This window comes from Echiichthys vipera, assembly GCF_963691815.1.
Source record: "Echiichthys vipera genome assembly, chromosome: X".
In the NCBI taxonomy this organism is placed as follows: Eukaryota; Metazoa; Chordata; class Actinopteri; order Perciformes; family Trachinidae; genus Echiichthys; species Echiichthys vipera.
Window position 1 is genome coordinate 14,811,206 of NC_139825.1, and position 22,443 is coordinate 14,833,648.

The window sequence follows — 22,443 nt, forward strand, 5'->3', positions numbered from 1 at the left end:
CAGTATCAGAGATTACTAGTTGTGTTTTACAGCACGCTATGACTAATTCACAGTTTGCTTTCGCCTTCCAATACAGCATGATGGATTTTGATAATTTGGGCATGTTTACTCACAGGACGGCCATATGCCAGCGCCATGTAGTCGAGTTAATTAACTTTATAACTGGAAGCATGGAGGACACATTCTGTAGTATTTTTGAATCAGCAGTAGTTTCTGTTCTCTGGGTGTGATGCATTAGAAGTCTGTGTTTAAATACAGAGTTGCCACCCTGGACACCTTGCTGAATAATTCATCACTTTGTAGAGAATGATTAACAATGCTATCATGTCTTTGATGGGGACCTGGTAGTGGAGCAGGAATCCAAACAAACCGGGGACTTTAAAAGGCAGATGGCAGACACAGTCAGACTCCATTTGCATCTAATGTTTCCTGGGATTCTCTACTGGATTTATGTAGGAGGGACTTCTAAAAATAGATCTTTTTCTTAACATCAAGACTGATTATGGACCAACAGTTTTTTAGGGCCCATATTAGCTGGCTTTGTGTTGGCTTGACATGACTAAATCCAGATTATAGATGGCTTGGCCTTTTAAATCGTTCATGTGTGCCCAGAAATCATGTTGTGGTTAAGACCCCTGTGTCTGGAATTACATGTAACCTAAATCAAATCCTGCAAGAACATTTTCTCTCTCTCTTCTTTAAGCCCCACTACTGTCAATAAAAACAGACACCATCACAGAAACTGAAACAAATTACTTGATTAATCGTAGACACAAAATTAACTATTTTGATGAACAATAAAACCTTTTGGTTATTTTGCAAGCAACAATCAGCTTGTTCCAGCTTATAACTGTGATTATTTCCTGCCTTCATCTGTCATATATCATCAGCATTTTCGGGTTTTGGGAAAACCAAACCCTTTGTCACAATAGACTTGAAATAGGGAAGGGGTTATTTTCACTACTTCAGATGTTTAACAAACAAAACCAACCAAATAAAATATCAATTTGCTTAATCTATAATGAAAATACTCATATTTCTACCTGAGAAGCGTGTTGAGGCAAACATTTACAATCCAAATCAAATTATCAGAATTCATGTTTAATATCAGCGTAATGGCTACGTAACAAAAAGACTCTTTAGACATGCTTTACAGAATGTACAGGTAAACAAGGTCCAAAAATCAAATTGAAAGCAAAATGCAAAACTTCAACAATACAAAAAAAGCAGCATTGGATATTGCCAGAGCAGTTACTGCTAAACTTTGGTATAAAGTCATAAAGGTCGTTCAGAGAATAAAACAATACAAATGCACATTATGTTTTGCTGTGTTGCCAGAAAATACTTAACAGTGAATTGATGCATGTTCAAAGGGGACCTGGCCAACAGTAAGATAACAATAAAAGATCTGCTTTTATTGAAGCAGGGAGTGTGTCAAAATACAGATAACTCAGGAAAGTCCTGTTGGTTTTAGTCTTGGGTTTGGTAATGCCAAATTCAGAGGGAGAGGCTTGGAATGTGCTCATCTGGTAATTAAAAGCAAGCGGATAATTCCCATGACATGAAAACTAGTTTGAACCAAAAGAGTGTAAAAATGGCATGCAATTAATTTCTGCATGAACCAATGAGGTGTACCGATATTAGTTGCTGCTCAACACTTGAATTAAATTTGAGCAACACTGATAAAAAAGTAACAATCATTTGTATGGCAATGTTACACTTCGAGCTAAACCATCACACATTTGCACTGCAGAAGAAACTTTTAAGCATGACTGATTTTAGATTCTGAAATCGGTACCCTCAAACACTCAAGTGTACTACTACAGAAAAGGGAGAGAAAAACGGGACAAATCCTCTCTTGGTCAAACATAGAAGAGCAGAATGTAGCAGTACAGATTATCAACATAACAGAAATGACAATTACAAAAATAAACTTTAAAATATTGTGGTCAGACATCATGTCCATTATACACTCAGATGAATGTATATTAGCTACACCGAGCTAATACTAGTGTAGTCTAAAAGAAATCCGAACTTCATGAAGGCTTTGTTTTGTTTTTGTTTAAACTGTTTTACTGTCTGATCAACTTATCATTTTGGAGGATGTAGTTTGTGGTGCTGTTGAACTGTATTACATTAAACAGAAAAGTGTTTCGTGTTATTTTACCTGCCCTCACTGATATAAATAAGGTGGATGAAATGAGAGCAACGTATAAATGCAATACAAATTCAACAGCACCATAATCTGCAGCTTCCAAAATGATCAGAGGAACACCTCTAAAATAAACAAACCCGAACATTCAACAAGTGTCGATTTATTGTAGGACTGTTGTATTAAACTTCATTACTATGAGCTCGGTGTACCTAATAAACCGACAACTTAGAGTAATTTTCTAAATATATTGAACAAATAGTTTGACTCTCAGAAAACTCCTCCAAGTCAAAGCCAATCACATCGAAGAAACTCTGAAGTGCAAAAATAAAGAGGATTTTTAAAGGACAGCTCATGATATCGAACCTGATGAAACAAGACTACCTTCTTTTACATGAGAGGCATTTACATTTTCAAATCTCAAAGCAATTTAATAGCGAACATGTGGAAATGGTACAGTTTGCTGAAGCTGGCAGCTGTTTGATTACTGTGTTCATCTTGTTACCAGAACTAACAGGTAAAAACAAGTAAGACCTGGAATTGAATAGATTACTAGCCGTATGTACAAACAAACATACATACATACATACATAAGTGTATAAAATAATACATTCTCATTTTTCACAGTCCCAAGTGAGAACCTAGGCTTAACCAATATCTACGGAAGGATCATGAAGCTTTGTTGTGATAAAACTGTGATGATAAATCATCACAATGTAAAACAGCATGCACACTTCACAATAAAGTTTACTACCATTAAATTAAGTGCCTGAAAGATGATAAAGGAGCAAACAAATCAGTGCATACGGTATATATAAGCCATAATGTCACCTGTTGAGGTTACTGAGAATGTTTGTTTAAAGGTCATCCAATTGATAACCATAGAAAACCAGCAAAAACCATGATTGTCAGATGTGCAAAAAAACTGTACGCTTTCTCCCCAAACTGCTTCTCATTACAAAGCCATAAAATGAAGGACTTGGCAATTGCGTTTGACATGAGAAAAAAACAAGATCAGATAAAGATGATATAGGATATATTCATATATATTCATAATATACACCACGTTTTGGTGTCACTGTCTCTGGGATCTGCATGACAAGATACCAGATAGCATAGTTTTGAGTCAGTCGGGATGTCGGTGAGAATGTGGGACGTATATCCTCAATGTTCTTTCCTATATTATTAACAACCACAAACTGCTGGTCAGGGATCGACAACTGTCCCGTTTTAACCTCCCTTTTCCCCACTTGGGAATAAAGTCACGTAGGCTGCGCCAACAGGTGTCTGTACCAGGAATGATGAGACCAAACTGCTGATGAGACGTGCACTGAAACAAAAAATCTCCGCCACAGCAGCCGAGATGGAGGAGACAGCTTGTAAAGACTCAATCATGTCTAGGTGTTCTCTCATGGCAGCATCCGACATGGCTCTCTAAAGCATACATTCATAGCTTTCTCTAGAAAGAGAACAAAGAAGAGTGGAGGATACGAGAGAAAAAGGTCCTGCAGAGGTGGAGGTGTCAAGGAGGAGGTAAATTGAATCATTGGTCCATTTCTCCAGTCTGATGCAGCAGTCTCTCTGCAGTGGAGAATGTTAGTATGTCCTCTTGAGTGGAAGGGCAATGTAAACATACAAGAGAGCATCTTTGGCAGAATGTGAGGAGTCTCTTTGGAGGTAGAAGGTGAATGGAGAGGGGTTGCAGCAAAGAGGAGTCAGAGGCAGAACGTGGGCAGTGTAAGGACCTATGTGGGAGCAAGATGCTCCTGAGGGTTAGTCCTATTAGAGGCACTTCTGTGGTCCTGTGTGCATTGGCTGGAAAAACAGTCCGCCTCTGCTTCACCCTTTTGCTCTGCCCCGTCGACAGTGGAAGCCACAGGTGGTGTCCTGTGTACTGTCACTGGATGCTGGGACACGCCTGGTTGGGGTTTCGAGGACAGATCTTCCCCTTCTCTCCAGAAGGACCTGCTAAGAGAAACTGAAAAAACAGTAAAACAATACTTAGATGCTATCAGAACACTGATTTATTGTTTAAGTAATGTTTATATCCATGCGACTTTTGGAGTGTTAGACAAAACAAGTAATTTAAAGATGTTCTTCAATAGTCTCAGAACTTGTGATGGGTATTTATTAGGAAAAAAAAGACGTAATCTTTGAATTTGACAAAAACTATATTGCACTAGAAAATTGAAATTAGTCAAGCTGACCTTTGCAGTTATTTCTCATCTCTACAGAGACTAAAATGTTAGCTGCAGCCTGCAAGTACTATGATCACCTGAACAACCTTAGCAAGCCTCTATGTATCTAAGAAGTTCATATCTGAAAGATCAGTTGTTGGTTTATTGATCATGTTTATACTGTATACAAAGCTAAGCTTATAGAAAAATTGCCTGAGCATCTGAAAGACTTATAACAGCCACAAAAATTATGCGAAGGTTAACATGTTACTCAGAAACACCTCTAATTGGCACCTACAGTGTGATATCACCACCTTGCTCTAACGGCTAAAAAATCTTTCCAAGTCTCACCATTAGCATAGTGCTCCTGGGGAGTGTGGCTGCTCAACCGTTTGTCGTGTGAAGTGAGAAAGACGGAGGAGTCCAGGTTGCTGATGAGGTTCTCCAGTGCCGCATCCTCATGCTGGACTTGTTCACTGAAGCTCTCCTTCAGACCTGGAAGAGTCTTGTCCAACGGATCGTCGTCCCCCAGGTAGGAGTAGGGACAGTATTCACGCGTGCGAGAGAGGATGTTGGCGTTGTCGTAGCAGTCGGAGCAGATGACCAGCGGACCTGCACCACCTGACAAGAAAGAATAGGCATCTTGATAAGTATTACTTTACATGTGGGTTTTTCAAGCCTGTTCCAGACCTTGGCATGTGATGAATGCTGACTGTGCTAGAGAAAAGGCCTCTAAAGTACACCTGTTACTTGTGATTATTCTCACCATCTTTGATCTTCATGCACTGACTTTCAAAAGCCCCTGTCTAGTACTGGGATTTCAAATTTCAACATTCATTTTCTGTTACACTACTGGGGATCTGCATATAAAACAATGTCCTCTTTAACGCTTTTGTTTTGTAAAAGCATTTGCTGCGTTTTGTGTATGCAAAGTTGCATATAAATAAAGATCATCCTCATTAAATATGTTTTTTGAAGGTACGTTATGTGCTCATTATCATATGCAACTCTGCTCACACAGCTGCAACTGTTGAAGCAACCTGATATACTAGTAGAATGCATTTTGTCTTTAGTCAATGCAAATGGTATTAAATCAAAATGAAATTAAAATGTATCAATATGATGAATACCTTCAACCTTATTACACCTTAATGCGATTACATCTGTATAAATACTAGAGATGTTGAAAAGCCTAGTGAAAGGCATAGATAACAGTTTACATAGTAGACCCAAAGAAACTGAACTTTGAACTGTGAATGCAGAAGGAAATTTATCCTTCAAAAGTAAATAAAAACTACACAACAGCTTGTGTGTAGATGACACTAACCTGGGGGGAGTCCAGTTAGTCCCTCACGGGGCTCTCCAGGGTTGAAGCTGCTGCGGCCAGTGAACAAAGAGCCAACCCTGCAGTGCAGCATGCCATTCCCCTCAGTTTCCACCTCGCTGCCTGTGTCTCCATAACATACACCTGGGTCACACATGATAATTGGTCAGTGTCTCATTTCAGCAAGGATCTGAACCGAACCCAAAAAAAAAAAAAATCAGAAACAAGCACCTAATGGGAATGGCAAAGCCCAAGACCTTTAAATCCTAAAATCAAAATCAAAGATAAAAAAGTAAAGAAATATAGAAATATGTTTATATTGAATTCTTGTGGTCACACAATATTTGTTATCTTATTACTATAAGAATGTATCCCTACTTATGCCAAGATCATGGCATAATTATCTTGACATCATGGGAAAGCTTGTTATAGATCACAAGTACAAAAAAACCTCATTGATAAGACAAAAAGTTTAAGTTGCAAAGTCAAACATGGTGGTATTCTCCAAATCTAAAAGATTTCTCACCATCTGTGCCCTTATGGATGTATCCATTGGAGAGAGGAGGCATGAGCTGCTGGTGGCTGCCAGCCTCAGAGTTACTGTAGCCTTCCTGTGGCTCTGATAAAGTACCCTGAGAGGACAGGTAGCTGGGGATGTCTGCTGGCAAGTTCATCTCATCTGAAACACAGACCCATGTTGGTACACAGCATAGAGTTCTGTGAAACAGTCTTATCCTCACAACAAAGTGCTGTTCCTATAGACACATTTCATGGTTTGCAAAAAGCCATCAATACTATATGAAGCTTCTAATAAGGCACATTTTTTTTACACCACAGATGGTTATGTGTTTAAACTGCTGACCAGTGTTGGTGATACTGTAGTCCTCGCTCTTCCTGCGCATGTGATAGATGACAATGACCCAGACTAGCGAGGTTCCAACCACACAACACACCACCACAATCACCACAATGCCCACAGTGGTCCAGCCGTCCTGGTCGTATCCCGTGCCAGTATCACAGTTTGGTGATGGAGAGACGCTCAGGTAGATGTGGCCCCGTTCTGTTCCCAGAGTATTAGACATGATACAGGTGTATTTCCCAGCATCAGCAGGTCCAGCATCAACTATGATAAGAAGCTGGTTGGCTGCAGCAAAGAAGTGGCGCTCGGTGAGCACCAGAGGTCCATCATCTTTGGTCCAGTTGAGACGAGGGGCAGGGCTGCCTCCAGCTATACACTGAAGCACGGCAGTTTCACCACGGGCCACCGTTCTGTCTTCTAGTGGCCGCATGAAGGATGGAGTTTCTGGAAGAGAAGAGGATTTATTGATTTTTAATTTAATAAGGATTATCCCAGTGGCATTTGTGTCAAACTGTTCAGATGGATATGTATGAGGTCAGGGTTGTAATTATGAGAACATCAAACTGTTTTTTAGTATGATGTGTAAGCCTTGATCACAAACTCGAGCCATTGATTATATGCCAGTGCATAGCTTAAATCAACTCTCAGAAGCACAGTTATTAAGAACTGTGATGTAACAATTGGACCAGAAATGCTCCATCTAGCAAGAACTAAGTATTCTCTCTGGACATGATATAATAAGGTTTGCATTTATATTGACATTAGTAAAAAAAAAAGCGGTGTGTAATGAGTGACAGAGATGAATGAGCATCCAATTTGAGAAGAGTGACTCAGCTGAAATGACCATTAGTGAAATCAGTAATAAGCTCTGTTGATCAGGTGGGTGACTCACCCAAAACCGTGAGAGTAGCGTTTGCAGACAGGCTGCCAGCTGCATTTTGAGCTGTACAGCTGTACATTCCCATGTCTTCTGTCTTCACATTAGCAATGAAGAAGATGTCATCATCAGGCATCACATGCATCCTGCGCTCCCGGGCAGCAGGGAAGTCAGTGCCTCCATCCTTCTGCCAAGCAATCTGGGGTGATGGATGGCCTTCAGCAGCGCACTCCAGTCTGGCCATAGTTCCAGTCCGGATTGTCAGATCCATGGGAGTCTTAAGAAAGGATGGCAGCTCTAAAGATGACAGACAGGACATATAAAATATAAATACAAAACTATTGGAGCTGTACCAAAATTGCAAAAAAACTAAAACCAACCAAAACTACTCAGTGTGTAGTAGGGGTGTAACGATACACACATTCATACCGAACCACCGCAGTACAGGCTATTCTGGACAGGTGCAGAGGTTGACCGCGGCCCGTAAATGTGGCATACATATCATTAACATGGCAAACGTACAGTCTTGTTTTGCGGTGCTGAACTTAAAACTTGTAGTCGGCGCAGTAGCAGTCAGCGAGTGACAGTAGCAGTCAGCGAGTGACAGTAGCAAGGACAGTAGCAGTCAGCGAGTGACAGTAGCAAGGACAGTAGCAGGCTGCGGCCAGCAGCATCGCCGCAGCACAGGTTGCCCCACAACCCTCCGAGCGCGTCTGTGTGGCTGGATGGCTAGTGAACAGAGAGCGAATTGCGTGCCGAACAACAACATTAAACTGGAGCTTGCAGACACCCCGTCATTCAAATCCAAGGTTTCGGATACACACAGGTTAATTATGAACATGTACACGCATTTAAAAAGGCACGATCCAGGTGTTCCGTCACCGTTGCTGTGAAAAAAAAACAAGCTGTGCAAACCTTGATCCGACACTATTTCAACAACCCCTACCTTGGATTCAGAACAAGTAAATGCCAGAACCTAAGTTAATGCTGCAGTTTCAATTTAAGAAGTATTTTATTTCGGCTGAAACAATTACTCGAGTAACTCAATTACAAAAATTCCTCGAGGCAAAATCTCTGCCTTGATGATTCGTTTAATTCCTATCTTGCGTGTTATGCGGCCTGTACAGTGCAGGGATCATTGTTCCACATGGACCGTTTTTGCGGATGCACACCATTACATCCAGAAAAGGCAAAGAATAAGTTTGGGTTAACTAGAACTGTTATACCACTACAGCACGACATCGATGATTCAGCATCTGAGCTGAAAGCAGCCTGTTAATGCCACTTCACCGAGTGCCGCTTTTCCGGTTTAAGGAGGGCAAATGCCATAGTGATGGATAAACAGGGAAAAAAATGCGTAACGTTAGCCGTCTTCGTGAATGCCTCTATGTTTAGTTTTCCACGAATGTTAAACATAACGACACCTACCTGATCAGCCTTGAGTAAATGTGTCAGTCGCGTTTTGTACGCTGCTTGGAAGAGAGCGACGCACTCTTCCTGATAATATCTATCTTTAATTAATTTTCTAAATTAATTTATTTGTCTTTGAAACCTGTTTGAGTAAACACGTGCGTCATGTAGAATTTTATGCACCACTTTGAATTGTTTAAATAGTAACTTATTCATGGTAAATCGCGAGTGTGTTGCCTTTGACACACATACCTCGTCTCTCTCTCCCAATCACACACACATGGCCACCAAATACCTACCTCAGACATATTTTTTGGCAAAATAACGCAAATTATAAAATATTTTTGCGCAAAATAATATTTTTTTTTATCCGATTAATCGATGGAATAATGGGTAGAATACTCGATTATAAAAAGATTTGATAGCTGCAGCCCTAATTTTGTTTATTGGAGAATTGCAGCAGTTGTTTTTTTTATATTTGTAATACATTTTATTTGTGTATGTTTCATACTGACAGCTAAAACTGTTTACCTGCTGTGTTTAACGGTTTACTAATTAAGTACCGTATTTTCCGCACTATAAGGCGCACCTAAAAACCTTCAAATTCCTCAAAAGCCGACAGTGCGCCTTATAATCCGGTGTGCCTTATATATGGACCAATATTGAGCCACAACAGGTCTCGCATCTACGGTAAGCAGCCGCCGACTCTATTTCCCCCGTAGAAGAAGTAACGCGCGGTGCATGTTGAGATATACGACTGCGCGAAGCGTGACGTTTCATTTCCATTTGTGTGTTTGTGTAAAGAGCCCAAAATGGCTCCCATTAAGAGACACGCTTACGACGCAGAGATTAAACTCAAGGCGATTAGTCACGCAGTAGAACACGGGAATAGAGCAAAAGTTTGTTTTTTTCAAGTGAGGGACTAGTGTCAAGTGAGGGGCTTGTGCTCCAGTCTGCAGCTGGATGCTACTTGCGCTAGCACGCAAATTTAACATAAATGAATTTAGAGGCGGTCCTTAACGTAACCCCAGCCTCGACTGTAGCGTCTATTCTATGCGCATTATAATGCGGTGCGCCTTATATATGAAAAAAGTTTCAAAATAAGCCATTCATTAAAGGTGCGCCTTATAATGTGGTGCGCCTTATAGAGCGGAAAATACGGTAAGCTGCAGTTTTTTCACATCCCCCTTATCTATGAACCGTACCGTGACTTTAAAACCGAGGTACGTACCGAACCGTGACTTTAGTGTACCGTTACACCCCTAGTGTGTAGTATTTTGGCAAGACAGGCACCGTATAGCTTCAAGAAAGTAAAAGACTGCAGAGCAAAAGAAAACATATAACCAACAATTCCAGTGATCAATCACATTCTTTGACAAAGGAAAACATCCTCACCATTGACAGTAAGCTTGGCCCTGTTGGAGTAGTTGGAGCCAAAGTGGTTGGAGACCACACACTGGTAGCGCCCCTCATCAGTGAAGTTGACATTAAGGAGGTGAAGCACAGTGGTGTATATCAGCTCTCCCTCCTGGTACCGGGCGTAGTTTTGCACTTCAGCATCATAAAGCACCTCCCCATCCTTTCGCCAAGCTGTAGTCATTGGTGAATCACTGCTACTGGACGCAACGCAGCTCAGGGTCACGTTGTTTCCCCGCAGTGCCACATAAGTCTCTGGGTGAGTTGTGATCCAAGGTTTGGGGAAATCATCTGTGGAGGAGCATGGAGAGAAAGTTATAACTCTTTAAGCATTGTTCTGAATTAGACAATCCATATCTTTATAATAGACCTTAGACTTAGACTTCTCTTCATGATCCTTTGGGATGACTCCCACAAGGAAATTAAGTTTCCAGCAGCTCACAAAAACACAATTGAGGAGTAAAAAATACAGTATAGGATAACCAATAAACTCTTAGTTAAATAAATACAGAAAGTATAAAAAAAACAATAAACAGTAACAAATAAACTCTTCGTCCAATATATATGAGGCAGATTTAAGAATACAGGTCAAAGAAAATTCACAGAAAGTTAAATCAGATAAGTTAAATGTAGAGGAAATGTATCAGATACAATATGTATGACTGTATATGACAGAAATGAGCAGTAATATTAAAAAACCTCTTAACTGAGATGTAAGATATTAACTGGACTTTAACAAAGTATACCAATACAAGAAGGGCAACATGGTGGTCAGCTTGAACAACTATTAGAACCAAACAACTGTATTTCCCACAGTGTTCCAGGCCTTTTGTGCAATTAGTTATAACATTTCCACTGTGTTGACTGAATATTGGATCAGACTGGGAACTGAAAAAGAAGAGAACTGACCACAAATAAACTCTTCTGGACTGATGGAGAGGACATTGTGACCAAGTAGGTTAGCAGGATGAGCACAGATCGCAGAGACAGATGGCTGGAACTGGCTGTCAGTCAGCCAAGGCCCCAACCACTGCATGTGGCAGTCACAGAGCAGGCTGCTTGTGTTCAGGACACTGAGAACAGAAAAGAAATGAAAGAAGCGTGAGATGAGTCATTGTAAGATTAGATGGAATTATCATACTGCTGCAGAGATAAAAGGATCAGATCAACCCACCGAACAAATTAATATGAATGTTGGATTTCCAGGATGTGTTTGTGAACATTTCAGCAAGTGATTTATCATTTACCTTTTTGGAAAAGAAAACTTGCATTTACTTGCTTGAAATAAAGGTTCAATTTTAGGGATGCACCAATTGGATACTAACTCAAACAGCTTGAACAGGTTTGGTAACAGTCTTTTCAAATCATTTTTCATACATTATATACCTTATATACTGATACTTTGATTTGTGTTTAAGTTTTGGCCAATTTGTTGCTGCAGTTAAAAGGTTTTTACTCAAATCCCTGTTCATTTTGAAGATTTGTTATTATTTTACTAATAAATAATTCAGTAAATGCATATTGTGCACGTGTTACACTTCGTTTTACAAGGTTAGAAAGGCAATTTTTAAGTCAAACCTTTTTAAGTCACATAAAATAATGACCCAAGCCACTTCCACATAATGAGACATACAGTTTATTTATTAAACACTCAGTATTGGCCTATATCATAAGCCCCGGTATCTGTACTGTAAAAGTCACATCAGTGCATCCCTAATTTAACCTCAATAATAGCAAAGAGCTACTGTAACAGTTAGCATGCAACAGTAAGTGTATTTTTGTTACTCCAAACATTATGAAAAGAGAGCTATCGTGGCTCTGTTACGATATGTGACAAATTCTTGCTGAAACGGCCTTGTTCATCCCTAAAAGTTAGTGTATAAAATGCCACACAGGCATTTTTGTAGCAATTTAGAAACAAGAAATGATACACAGCCACATAAAACAGTTGATCTAATGCATTACATAGAAAAGGGCTCAACCACTATCCAAGTTATATGCAAGGGGCGTCCATTTCAAGCCAGTCAGCAAGAGAGAAAAAGACAACCATGGGATGTGAACTGCAGGTGTGAGAGCTACCTTTAACTGATCTTAATAAAGACAGGATTCATTGCTAACATTGTCTCCAGAACCATATTTCAATATTACGTAAATCTTAATTAAAAGGGTGTAACTATTATGTTCCTCTAGAAAAGTTATCAGACAAAGCCACTTCATCCACTAGCAAAGCAAATAGTGCTATATTCTATTAAAGCGGTAAACTAATTAATAACAGGATATGACTACTATCATGACACATTTTTTGAGTTTGGCTGCTGCTGGGACACTGCTTGAGAGACACTCCTAAGATGAGCTATTCAAAACCTCAAAAAGACTTAACATTTCCACTGTATTCCCTCACAGGCAGGAGAGGCAGCTGTCCTTATGAAGCGGATGATGATGCTGCAACTCACAAGCTGAATCAAAAATCTCTGCTTGTCCAACTGCACTAATGAATTCACAGTTTTGGTGAGACCAAAAAAATATGGGATGAAAGGCTAATAACCTAGTACACCTATCCAATCATTACTAAAGCTACAGCAGGTTATCAACTGGTCACAATTCATCTTCTTTATAGAACTATATAATGACCCTTTAGAACTATTGTCCTTTAATTGCAGCATTACTTAATCATTATAATTCCTTTTTAATAGGCAATATTGTTAAAGCTGGGGAAAAGCTGGCTTCTTAGTGCGCTTATAAGGGCAGTAGGATTAATTTAGTGTCTACTCACAATACTTTCAGCTTCATGTGGGACAACGCCTCGGGATGTATCGACATGATGCCATTCTTGCTAAGGTCCCTGCAGAGTGGACAGAAATATGGATTAGACACACCTACCGTGTGATTTGATCAAAATAGCATCCCATTTCACAAGCATAAGACAACAACAACAGCGCAGTGGTAAAAAAAAAAAGCCTTTTGCTATATTTAATCATGCATGAGTGCGTGCGGTGGCTTTACTCACAGGTGCTCCAGCTCCTCCAGGCCCTCAAAGGCTTTCTTAGTGATTGATTTTATTTTGTTCCTCTGTATGATTCTGGAGAAAAATAATATTTCGTATGATTTTCAGCAAGACGGTTGCCTGTTCCTGGATAACTTTTAGTGCACACTGGCGTGGCGTTGGCAGCTTTCGTTAACGCTAAATTGAGACATTTCACCAGATTCTTGAGGAACAGTTCCACAGCACAATAAAACCTGTTAAGTACAAAACAGACCTAACTGAATAAAGATTTACATTATCTCCCTAGAAACGTAGTGTGCAGCCACATAATTTAAGATGCACCTGCTAGATTTGTGTGAATGGAGGATATTTTATAAACATGCGTTATATATATTAAAACAAAATCCCTCGCTATATATATATATATATATATATATATATATATATATATATATACACACATATACAGTGGTATGTAAAAGTTTGGGCACCCCTTAGGAAAATCATTACATCAGTTTGTCACTTAGTGAGCTTTTGAAGTAGCAACTTCATTTTAACATATGTTATACCTCATGGAAACAGAAACATCTCAGGAGTGAAACCATTTTTATTGGTCCAACAGAATATTTTTTATGTGCATTTAAACAAAAATAGGCATGTGAAATAATTCCATTAATATTTAGTCGAGCCTCCTTTTGCTGCTAGAACAGCCTGTAGACGCCTCCTATAGCCACAGACAAGTCCCTGAAGTCTGGCAGGTGGTATTTTGGCCCATTCCTCCTTACAAAAGGCCTCCAGTTCAGTCAGGTTTCTTGGCTTCCGTGCGTACACAGCCTGCTTCAAATCAATCCATACATTTTCAATGATTTTAAGGTATGGGGACTGGGATGGCCATTCCAGAAGATTGTACTTGTGCTTCTGCATGAATTCCTTGGTGGATTTTGAACAGTGCTTATGATCATAGTCCTGCTGACAAATCCAACCCCGGCGTAGATTCAACTTTGTGACAGATTCTTGAACATTCTTGTCAGGAATCTGCTGATACTGAGAGGAATTCATGTGGCCCTCAACTTTAACAAGGTTTCCAGTCCCTGTGCTAGCCACACAGCCCCATAACATGATGGACCCTCCGCCAAATTTCACAGTAGGCAATAAGTTCTTCTCATGGAATGCAGTGTGTTTTCTTCGCCATGCATATCTCCTCCTGTTCTGACCAAACAACTCCATCTTAGTCTCATCTGACCACAGTGTTTTTTTCCAAAATGCTTCTGGCTTGTCCAGATGTGCTTTAGCATAACCCATGCGACTCTTCTTGTGACAAACACTCAGGAAAGGCTTTTTGCGCATCACCCTTCCAATGAGCTTTTCCTGGTGCAAAGTACGCTGGATTGTGGAACGATGAACAACTACACCATCAGTAGCCAGGTGTTCTTGTAGTTCTCTGGAGGTGGTCTGTGGCTTGTCTGTGTCCATTCTAACCATCCTTCGCCTGTGCCTTTATTTGCCTTTGTTCCTGTGGCCTTCCATTTCTGCACAACATTTCTGACTGTGGAGACAGACAGTCCAAACCTTCTTGATAATTTCTTGTACCCTTCTCCTAATTCATGATAATGAATTATCTTAGTTTTTAGGTCTGTGCAGAGTTGTTTAGATGCCCCCATGTTGCCACACTCTAAGAAAGAACCTAGGACAAGCACAGCCAGCAATTACCTCTGTTAAATAGCCTTATTCATGATTGGTTCCACCTGTCTTTGTAATTGAAGGTCTCATGAGCTAATCCAAGCAATTGTGTGCTGCAACCTGTCAGCTATGAATCTCTACAGGTCTTGAAATGAATGCGATTAAAAGGGTGCCCAAACTTTTGCACATACCATTTTTTACATTTTATTTTATCATAATAAAACTATGTAATGCTACTCTCTGTAGGAAATCAAATCTTGTTGCTGTGATCTTCTCTTGGAATCTTAGAGGGGTGCCCAAACTTTTGCATACCACTGTGTGTGTGTGTATATATATATATATATATATATATATATATATGTGTGTGTCAGGGACTTTAGTGTGTGTGTCTGTGTGTACAATCTGAGTGCCCTTACAATGTGTTCAGCTTCTTCATTCCATCAAACACTCCAATAGAGTCTTCAATGGCCCAGGAGATTTCATTATAGCGAATATTTCTGAAAAACAAAGATTCACATTATAGATATATTAATCCCTCTCGACACGGACGAAATGTAATGACTCCTCCTGCAAATTTTTTGTAAATTGTAAAGACGACAGGGAGGGCACATTATCTCCACTATGGTTGTCAGTTGCAGTGACTCTCGGTGAGGAGATTAATAACCTGAGACACCATACTTCCACTGTGTGTTACAGTTCACTGCCCCTGCTGTTCTGATGAGGGGAATTAATTGGCTCTGTTTAGCACTGGGACAGAGTCCACTCAATGGAAACACAGAGGCCTTGTGTTTAGAGGATGGTCCCGGGCTCTTTTGTCTCCCTTTCCTCATGCCTGGCCACCTCTGAAAGTACTTCAGTACTCACCAATTCCCCTCTCCCATGAAAGCTCCCTGTATGGTCAAGCCTCCAAATATGACCACTTTCTCTTTGCAGCTCTGTGGCTTAGGCGGAAGTCTGCTTGGCAAATAAAGAGTTCATAACTTCCTCTCTTCTTACCACATAGGTAAATGTATGATATGATATTTCTTTCTACACAGTCGCAAAACAGTATTTTCAAAGGTTTTATGGTGGTGTTAATATGGTTCATAACTGCTGTCTAATATTTTGCAAGTAGCAAATGCTGCATATTTTGATATTATTTTATTCCTGCTTGATGAACTATTAAACAGCAAACAAACGCAAATCCCAGAACAGAAAGAGTCTTGCTCTTCCCACACTTACAAAATATTCTATCAACCTTGATCTCTCTGCCTCTGGCTCAGCTACAGTGTGGGGACCAGTCTCGTCTCTCCTCTGCACAATATTACAACAACTTCTTTATAGTATAGTGTTGCACAGTATACCGATACTAGAAAGGTACTGATGTACCCAGACGTTAAAAACGATACCTTTTAACTTTGAAGTACTGTTTGAACTTTGTGCGACCACAGGGCAACGTTTCTGTGTGCAGCTTCGCTGCTTCATCACTGCCTGCAGCATGAGTGGCCGTGGTTTCACAGTGACAGAAGTCACAGAGACAGACATGGCTGAAAGTGGCTCGAGTGCTCCGCTCCTGCCGACCGTCCTATTCGTTAAAAAAAGCAAACGCACGTAGCGAAATATGGAAGTATTTTGCCTACATTGCCGACAGTAAGGGCAAGACCATGCACACCACAAAGCTCATCTGACCAATGACCAACTTGCAGAAACATCGAGCTGACAGACATGAGGACTTGTTCAAAGAGTTCAGAGAGCTGCAGGTTAGAGAAAGATAACATCAATATCCCCGGATCTAACATTAAGTCAAGCGAGTGTTTATTTTGTGACAAGTTAACTTTTTTCATCATCAGAGTTGCAGGAGGCAGTCAGGGGTAAAGCTAACTGCTTAACTGTCCGATGTGGTTCACACATCTCTGTATGCAAACAGTTCACACTGGAGACATTGACTTCACCATAACATGTGCTGGTGTTCACAAGTGTTATGATCAACAACACAACACCAGAAATCTTAAATTGGCCAAAGAATTGTCCAGATAATAACAAACATGTTCTTGTTTTCATATGTCCATGCTCAGGCAAATAGAGACAAACAGAGACAGACATCCATTCACACACACATTCACACCTATGGGCAATTTAGAGTCATCAATTAACCTGACACATACATGTCTTTAGACTGTGGGAGGTCTTGTCTGGTGTTGTATATCTGGGCCTCTATTACTTTGGTGCACAGGGCCTGCTCCTGTGCAGCCGTGATGAGTGCCTCAGTGCTGTCCTGTACAGGAGGTCTCATTTTGTTAAATGCCTGTTGCCTAGACTCCTCCTTCCTCCTGTCTCTTCCTCGCCTCTTCTGCTCGCAACTCCCATGGGTGAGACTGAGACGCGAGGGGGAGTCACAAACGGGGAAATGAGATACATTGATGGACTCAGCAGTAACACCATATTGCCTCTCAAATAATGAATCCAGAAATCTGTGCTTTCACATGTTTGCAAATGGTAATAAAGCTCCCAGTGCTTTAAAATTTTAAGTGAGACACATATGTGAGTGAGCAAAACTGTCTTGTAGAATTTTTTAAGTTTCAACTCATTAGAAAATCAGCATGATGCCATAGTGAAAGGCAGGACGGCAAAAACAAGAGAACAGGATTCTATGAGAATTACATATTGGGGTGGTTTGATCTAAGAAGATGACTAATGACAGACAAGATCAGAACGCAACAAAGACTATATTAGATAATGCAAACTTAAAATACTGGTGGTTTCTACTGTTTCTACTGTTTTAGGATTGGGAAATATATTCAAGACAGGACTAGAACTACACATGAAGAGTGAAACAAACAGACCTACTGTAGTCAGCAGCCTTCATGAGAATGCGGAGTCAAGAACATGCCAGGAAGGTTATATTTTGCATACAACGCTTAATTACACTTGTTAGATCAAATAGGTAACACAAATTTTGACAGATTGAGGCACAGCACTTACAGGTTGCGCAGACTGACCAGGCCACCAAACACTCCCTCTCCCAAATGGCTAATGGAGTTTTCTCCAAGGTTCAGCGTCTCCAGGAGACCTAATCCTACGAACGCTGTCTCTTCAAGTCTAGTTAGATGGTTGAAGGACAAGTCTCTGAAACACAGAAAAAGGAGAAAGGTTAGTTCAAACCATAGGTGTGTTTTCATTAGGGTAAAATGTGGCTGCTTGGAAAGTTGCAGGGCAGGCCCTCTCAAATAGCCATTCACTCGCTGTGTTTCCATTACAAAAAAAGGCCCCAGGGGGATTAACGAGACTCTGGAGGTGACGTATCACTCTGAATAAGTTTCGAACGAAGGTGATCAATCGATCAGCGATACAGCGGTGCGCCGTTTTCTTTCTCAAGAGAAATACAGAATTTGATTTAAGGTGGCCTCTATGATTCACAACGTCAACTTATGTTGAAGTACCATGAAAGAAAACACTCCACCTTAAATATTCTGGGCCCTGCAAAGGTGTTTGTTGACCGAGAGGGTGTCACCCCGCTGCAGTACGGTGTGTGTGTGTGTGTGTGTGTGTGTGTTTGTCTAAATGGAAAAGAAAACGGGAGCATGCAGCAAAGGACCACAGGTCAGAATCCAACCCGGCTGCAAGCCCGTGCAAAGATGCGCGGGCACAGATAATTTTACTGCGCTGCGTTCTACTACACCACTGGATAAAAGTATCTACTATACTTTGCCGTGTTGTTGTGGTGTCGGTACTACCACACGTCACATCCCAATGAGAGCTACATCTAATCAGCAACCAGGCTTCTCTCAGGGGTCTGGGTGGCCGTTTTTTGGTCCTGCTCTCCCACAGGGCCAACAAACGGCCGCTCAAATGGTCGCTCGAGCAACACACATGCAAATTAGGGGCATTTCAGCAAGATAGACCCGCATCATTCCGGATATTCGACCATAGTGGAAACACATGCAGCTCTGCATGCCTTATATCCTTATTTAACTTCAGTCGCATATGCAAATAAAACATTCAAGGATGATGGTCTGAAGGCATTTTCATAAGATTGTTAAAAACAAAAGCAGTATATCCACCGCAGGCAAGACAGCACTGAATCAGCTCCAGACACCAGAGTATTGCAGTAAGATAACAGTAAGTCCTCTGAGCCCATGGAATGAATTTCAGAGCCCAGAGCTGATGAAAGAAAGTGGGGACTCTAGCTACAGTATGAAGCAAACACACTCACAGTTCCTCTAGCTTTTGGCAAAACTCCCAGGCGTCTGGTCGGATGATGCTGACAGCATTCTGGCTGACCCGCAGGATACGCAGCATGCGCAATCCATACAGCCAGCCTTTGTTGACCTCTGTTAGGTTGTTGTGCTCCAGCTCTCTGAGACACAGATGGGATAAACAAAAAACAGCATAAACAAAAATAACTGTAATTACATAAATTGTTTTATTTAATTGGCAAATCTGCTAGAAGGACCATGACTAACAACATGGCCGGGCCACAGAATTTAATGACAGATGCATAAAAATCATATGATGGTTCTTTTGTTTTCCCCACCTAAATTTGTGCATTTACAGACCTATTTATAGCTACTTAAAAGGATTTTACACTGTATGTAATGTTCCCCAATTACTGATGAACACACTGTTTCATGTCACTTTAAAGAAGTCTACTGCGCTGTACTTACAGTTCTTCAATGTTGTTAAGTCCAAAAAAGGCTCCATCCATGAGCTTAGTGATGCCGTTCCTCTGCATCTTCAGTGACCTCAGTGAGTCCATCCCTTTGAATGTCAGGCTGTCCACTATCTTGATCTTGTTACGCTTCATTTCACTAAAATGAGAGTAGCAGCCAGCTCCCTTCAACCGAGTGCATTTATAGCAAAAGAAACTAGAGCCACTGGAATATTTTGTAATTGGATTTAGAGTCAATTCAGTCAACTAATTAAGAGAGATTTACAAAAGAATTAATTGACACATATCTGTCAGCCCAACTATCAACAGCTACATCCTGGACTAAATGATGTTAGTTTTGCACAGAAAGCACATCGTGCAATACTTACAGAAATTGAAGTTGTGGAAGTCTGAAGACTTTAGATGGCAACACAACTAATCTGTTCCTGTTCAGTTTCAGCACCAGCAGGGAGCTAGAGATGTTTTCAAAGCAGCCCGGCTCGAGGACACTGATCTTGTTATTACTCAAATTCCTTTGAGATAAAACAGCAAAAACATTGGAGCCAAAATCAGCAAGGAGAAGACGCTGTGTGCTAGTTACATCTACTGTATGTGAATATTCACAAGAGGAGACAACACAAAGCTAGTTGATCTAAAATAAGATGCTTCCTCACCAACAACACACTTGTGTTTTTGTACTGACTTGATTAGCATAGTTGAAATATCTTACACTGTATAGTATTGCTTTGCTTTAAGGTGTGCTCTATAATACTATCTACAGTCATTACTGCTGTCATCTCAGTGGTGTATTACACAGCACCCATTCTCCATCCATCCATCTTCAACCGCGTGTCCCTATCAGGGATGCGTAGGGGCTGGAGCCGATACAGCACCCATTCTATTTCATACAATTAATTAAACGACAATTGAAAAAAAGGGGTTTTGAATTTCGTTCATTTGAATTTTCTATTATTAATACACAATATTTTTTTGCAATATTGTGCATATTTAGCAGATGTATGCACTCTATTCATGTTTTCTAGTTTTCGTTTTCTTTTACTTACAGATATTTCAGGTGCATGGAAGGGAAAGATCCAACTTTGAGCTCAGAGATAAAGTTAGATGTCAGATCCAGTGTCTCCAAGGAAACGTATGGCAGCAGCTGATGCATCAACAGCTCTGAGATACGATTGTGGACTCTAAATAATGTTTAAAAAATGACGGGAATTAGTTTTCAAAGTCATTAGGACACTGATATATTATGTCTATGGCATACTCAAATTATACCAACATGAGGAAAGACTCATATCTGTTGCTGATATTAAAAAGGAGAGGCTAGAAACTGGAAGGGGATATTATACTACTTACAATGACAGCGAGGTGATATTTAAGGAAACATCTCCAAGTGAGGGAAGAACAGTCAGCTCATTGTGATTCATGGAGCTGAAATGAAATTTGACATAGCATTAGTATCATATTAGAAAAAAACAGCCCTAATGGACAGATCAGAATAATTCAAATGGGCACATTAAAATCACTAAGATTAAAACCCTTTATATTAGTAAAGTCATGGGTTATACAACTCATTCCCAAACAGTCTGGAAATTCTGAGCAAATCAACAGCACCACAAAACTGATTGGAAAGAGGAGTTTAGGTGTGGTGATACATTTTTTTTTAGATGTTTCACTGATGTCTTGATTATTAAAATTAGTCACATTTACCTTTGTCCTTAAATAAACAAATCACATAGAAACGTTGATTTCTTTTGTATTGTATTTGCACAATGAAAGACAAACAAAAACATAGGTATCATCAATAACAAATACATACGAAGGGAGGAAAAACAGATTGTGCAAGTGAGTTTAAAAATCCCAGAGAGGCAATCTCACCTTAAAAGCTTCAAAAAATATATGTATGAATAAATGTATGCATGCATACATAAATAAATAAATACAGAAATAAATAGGACCTCCTACCTCATTAACATATGGACACAAATATAGGTGACCAAAAAAGTAGAAATAAATGTAAAAACATTTTTTAAATTATTAATTAATTTCAGCATTTATTTATTCGTTTCTGTATTTATTTATTTAGTTTATAACCCCGTGGTCGAGCAACAACAAATCAGTGCAGTTGATTCACTACAGGACTAACTTATTCAACACATTTACAAACTAACCGGTTGTGTACACTTACACTTTCGTTATCCCGTCCGGTGGGTCTACAGGAGCCGTCGAGAGCCTTTTCCTGTTGCAGTCCAGAATCTGGACCTCATCCGGTCCTTTTGCACACGAGCAAGGAGAGGGACAGGACTCCAGAGCCCAGGCACTTAAACTCAACAGCATGAAGACAAGGGTCGAAGGAACGGGCAAACCCTCCGCCATTTTAAAAGTCTTCCTACTGAGGAGCTACGTGGCTACGTCGCTTAACTGGCACGTTAACAGTTACAAAACCACCCTAAATCGTTCCTGCAGTTTGATATCAGTCAAATGAACACATTCTTCGGGTTTATTATAGTGCCACGACTCCAGGCGGAACCGTGAAATACATTGTTTCCCAACTTGCGTGAGGTATCCCAGCAGTGATTTCTCCCCTTCTTCCCGGTGCCTGGAAGTCCTTCCGCTCCAATCTGGACAGTGGCCACCCTCCCCCCAAAGCAGCTAACGATAAACTGATTTAGTACCAGAAATACGCCACTTTTAACCAGCCTACATCGGTTTAACTCCAAGTTTGGTTGTACTGAACAGTGCGACACTGTATCTTTGCTTAACCAAAGTTGTTTACAACGGATTATAAATACTTTCCTCCCGTCTTCCTGTCCCGCAAGAACAACAAAGTGCCTTGAGTTGATGACATAGAACATCTTTAGATCCCGCCCCCCATCCAGCAGGTTTCCTGCTGTTCTATTGGTCCGTAATCAAGCCTGTCAAATAT

At 40.3% G+C, this 22,443-nt stretch overlaps 1 protein-coding gene across 1 annotated transcript; it reads right to left on the reverse strand.

Annotated features, from left to right (window-relative positions):
- Positions 1 to 1,123: 1,123 nt before the first annotated feature.
- lrig2 (leucine-rich repeats and immunoglobulin-like domains 2) lies at positions 1,124 to 22,319 on the reverse strand. Its single transcript, XM_083939282.1, has 18 exons — positions 21,706 to 22,319; positions 20,874 to 20,948; positions 20,570 to 20,704; positions 19,895 to 20,038; positions 19,522 to 19,665; positions 19,071 to 19,214; positions 17,840 to 17,983; positions 15,295 to 15,375; positions 13,223 to 13,294; positions 12,989 to 13,057; positions 11,125 to 11,288; positions 10,195 to 10,506; positions 7,405 to 7,686; positions 6,516 to 6,956; positions 6,180 to 6,332; positions 5,657 to 5,797; positions 4,681 to 4,950; positions 1,124 to 4,130 (listed from the first exon to the last, which is right to left on the reverse strand). The coding sequence occupies exons 1-18, from the start codon at positions 21,891 to 21,893 to the stop codon at positions 3,898 to 3,900; spliced, it is 3,192 nt and encodes a 1,063-aa protein (XP_083795408.1). The 5' UTR covers positions 21,894 to 22,319; the 3' UTR covers positions 1,124 to 3,897.
- Between the last annotated feature and the right edge of the window lie 124 nt (positions 22,320 to 22,443).

Bases quoted from the DNA above. Each gene is read 5' to 3' on its own strand.
- lrig2 (XM_083939282.1), bottom strand. From the start codon at position 21,893: ATGGCGGAGGGTTTGCCCGTTCCTTCGACCCTTGTCTTCATGCTGTTG. The intron at 20,949-21,705 runs GTAAGTGTACAC...ATTTCATTTCAG, and splicing joins CCGGACGGGATAACGAAAGT to CTCCATGAATCACAATGAGC. The intron at 5,798-6,179 runs GTGAGAAATCTT...TGTGTGACCCAG, and splicing joins CATCCATAAGGGCACAGATG to GTGTATGTTATGGAGACACA.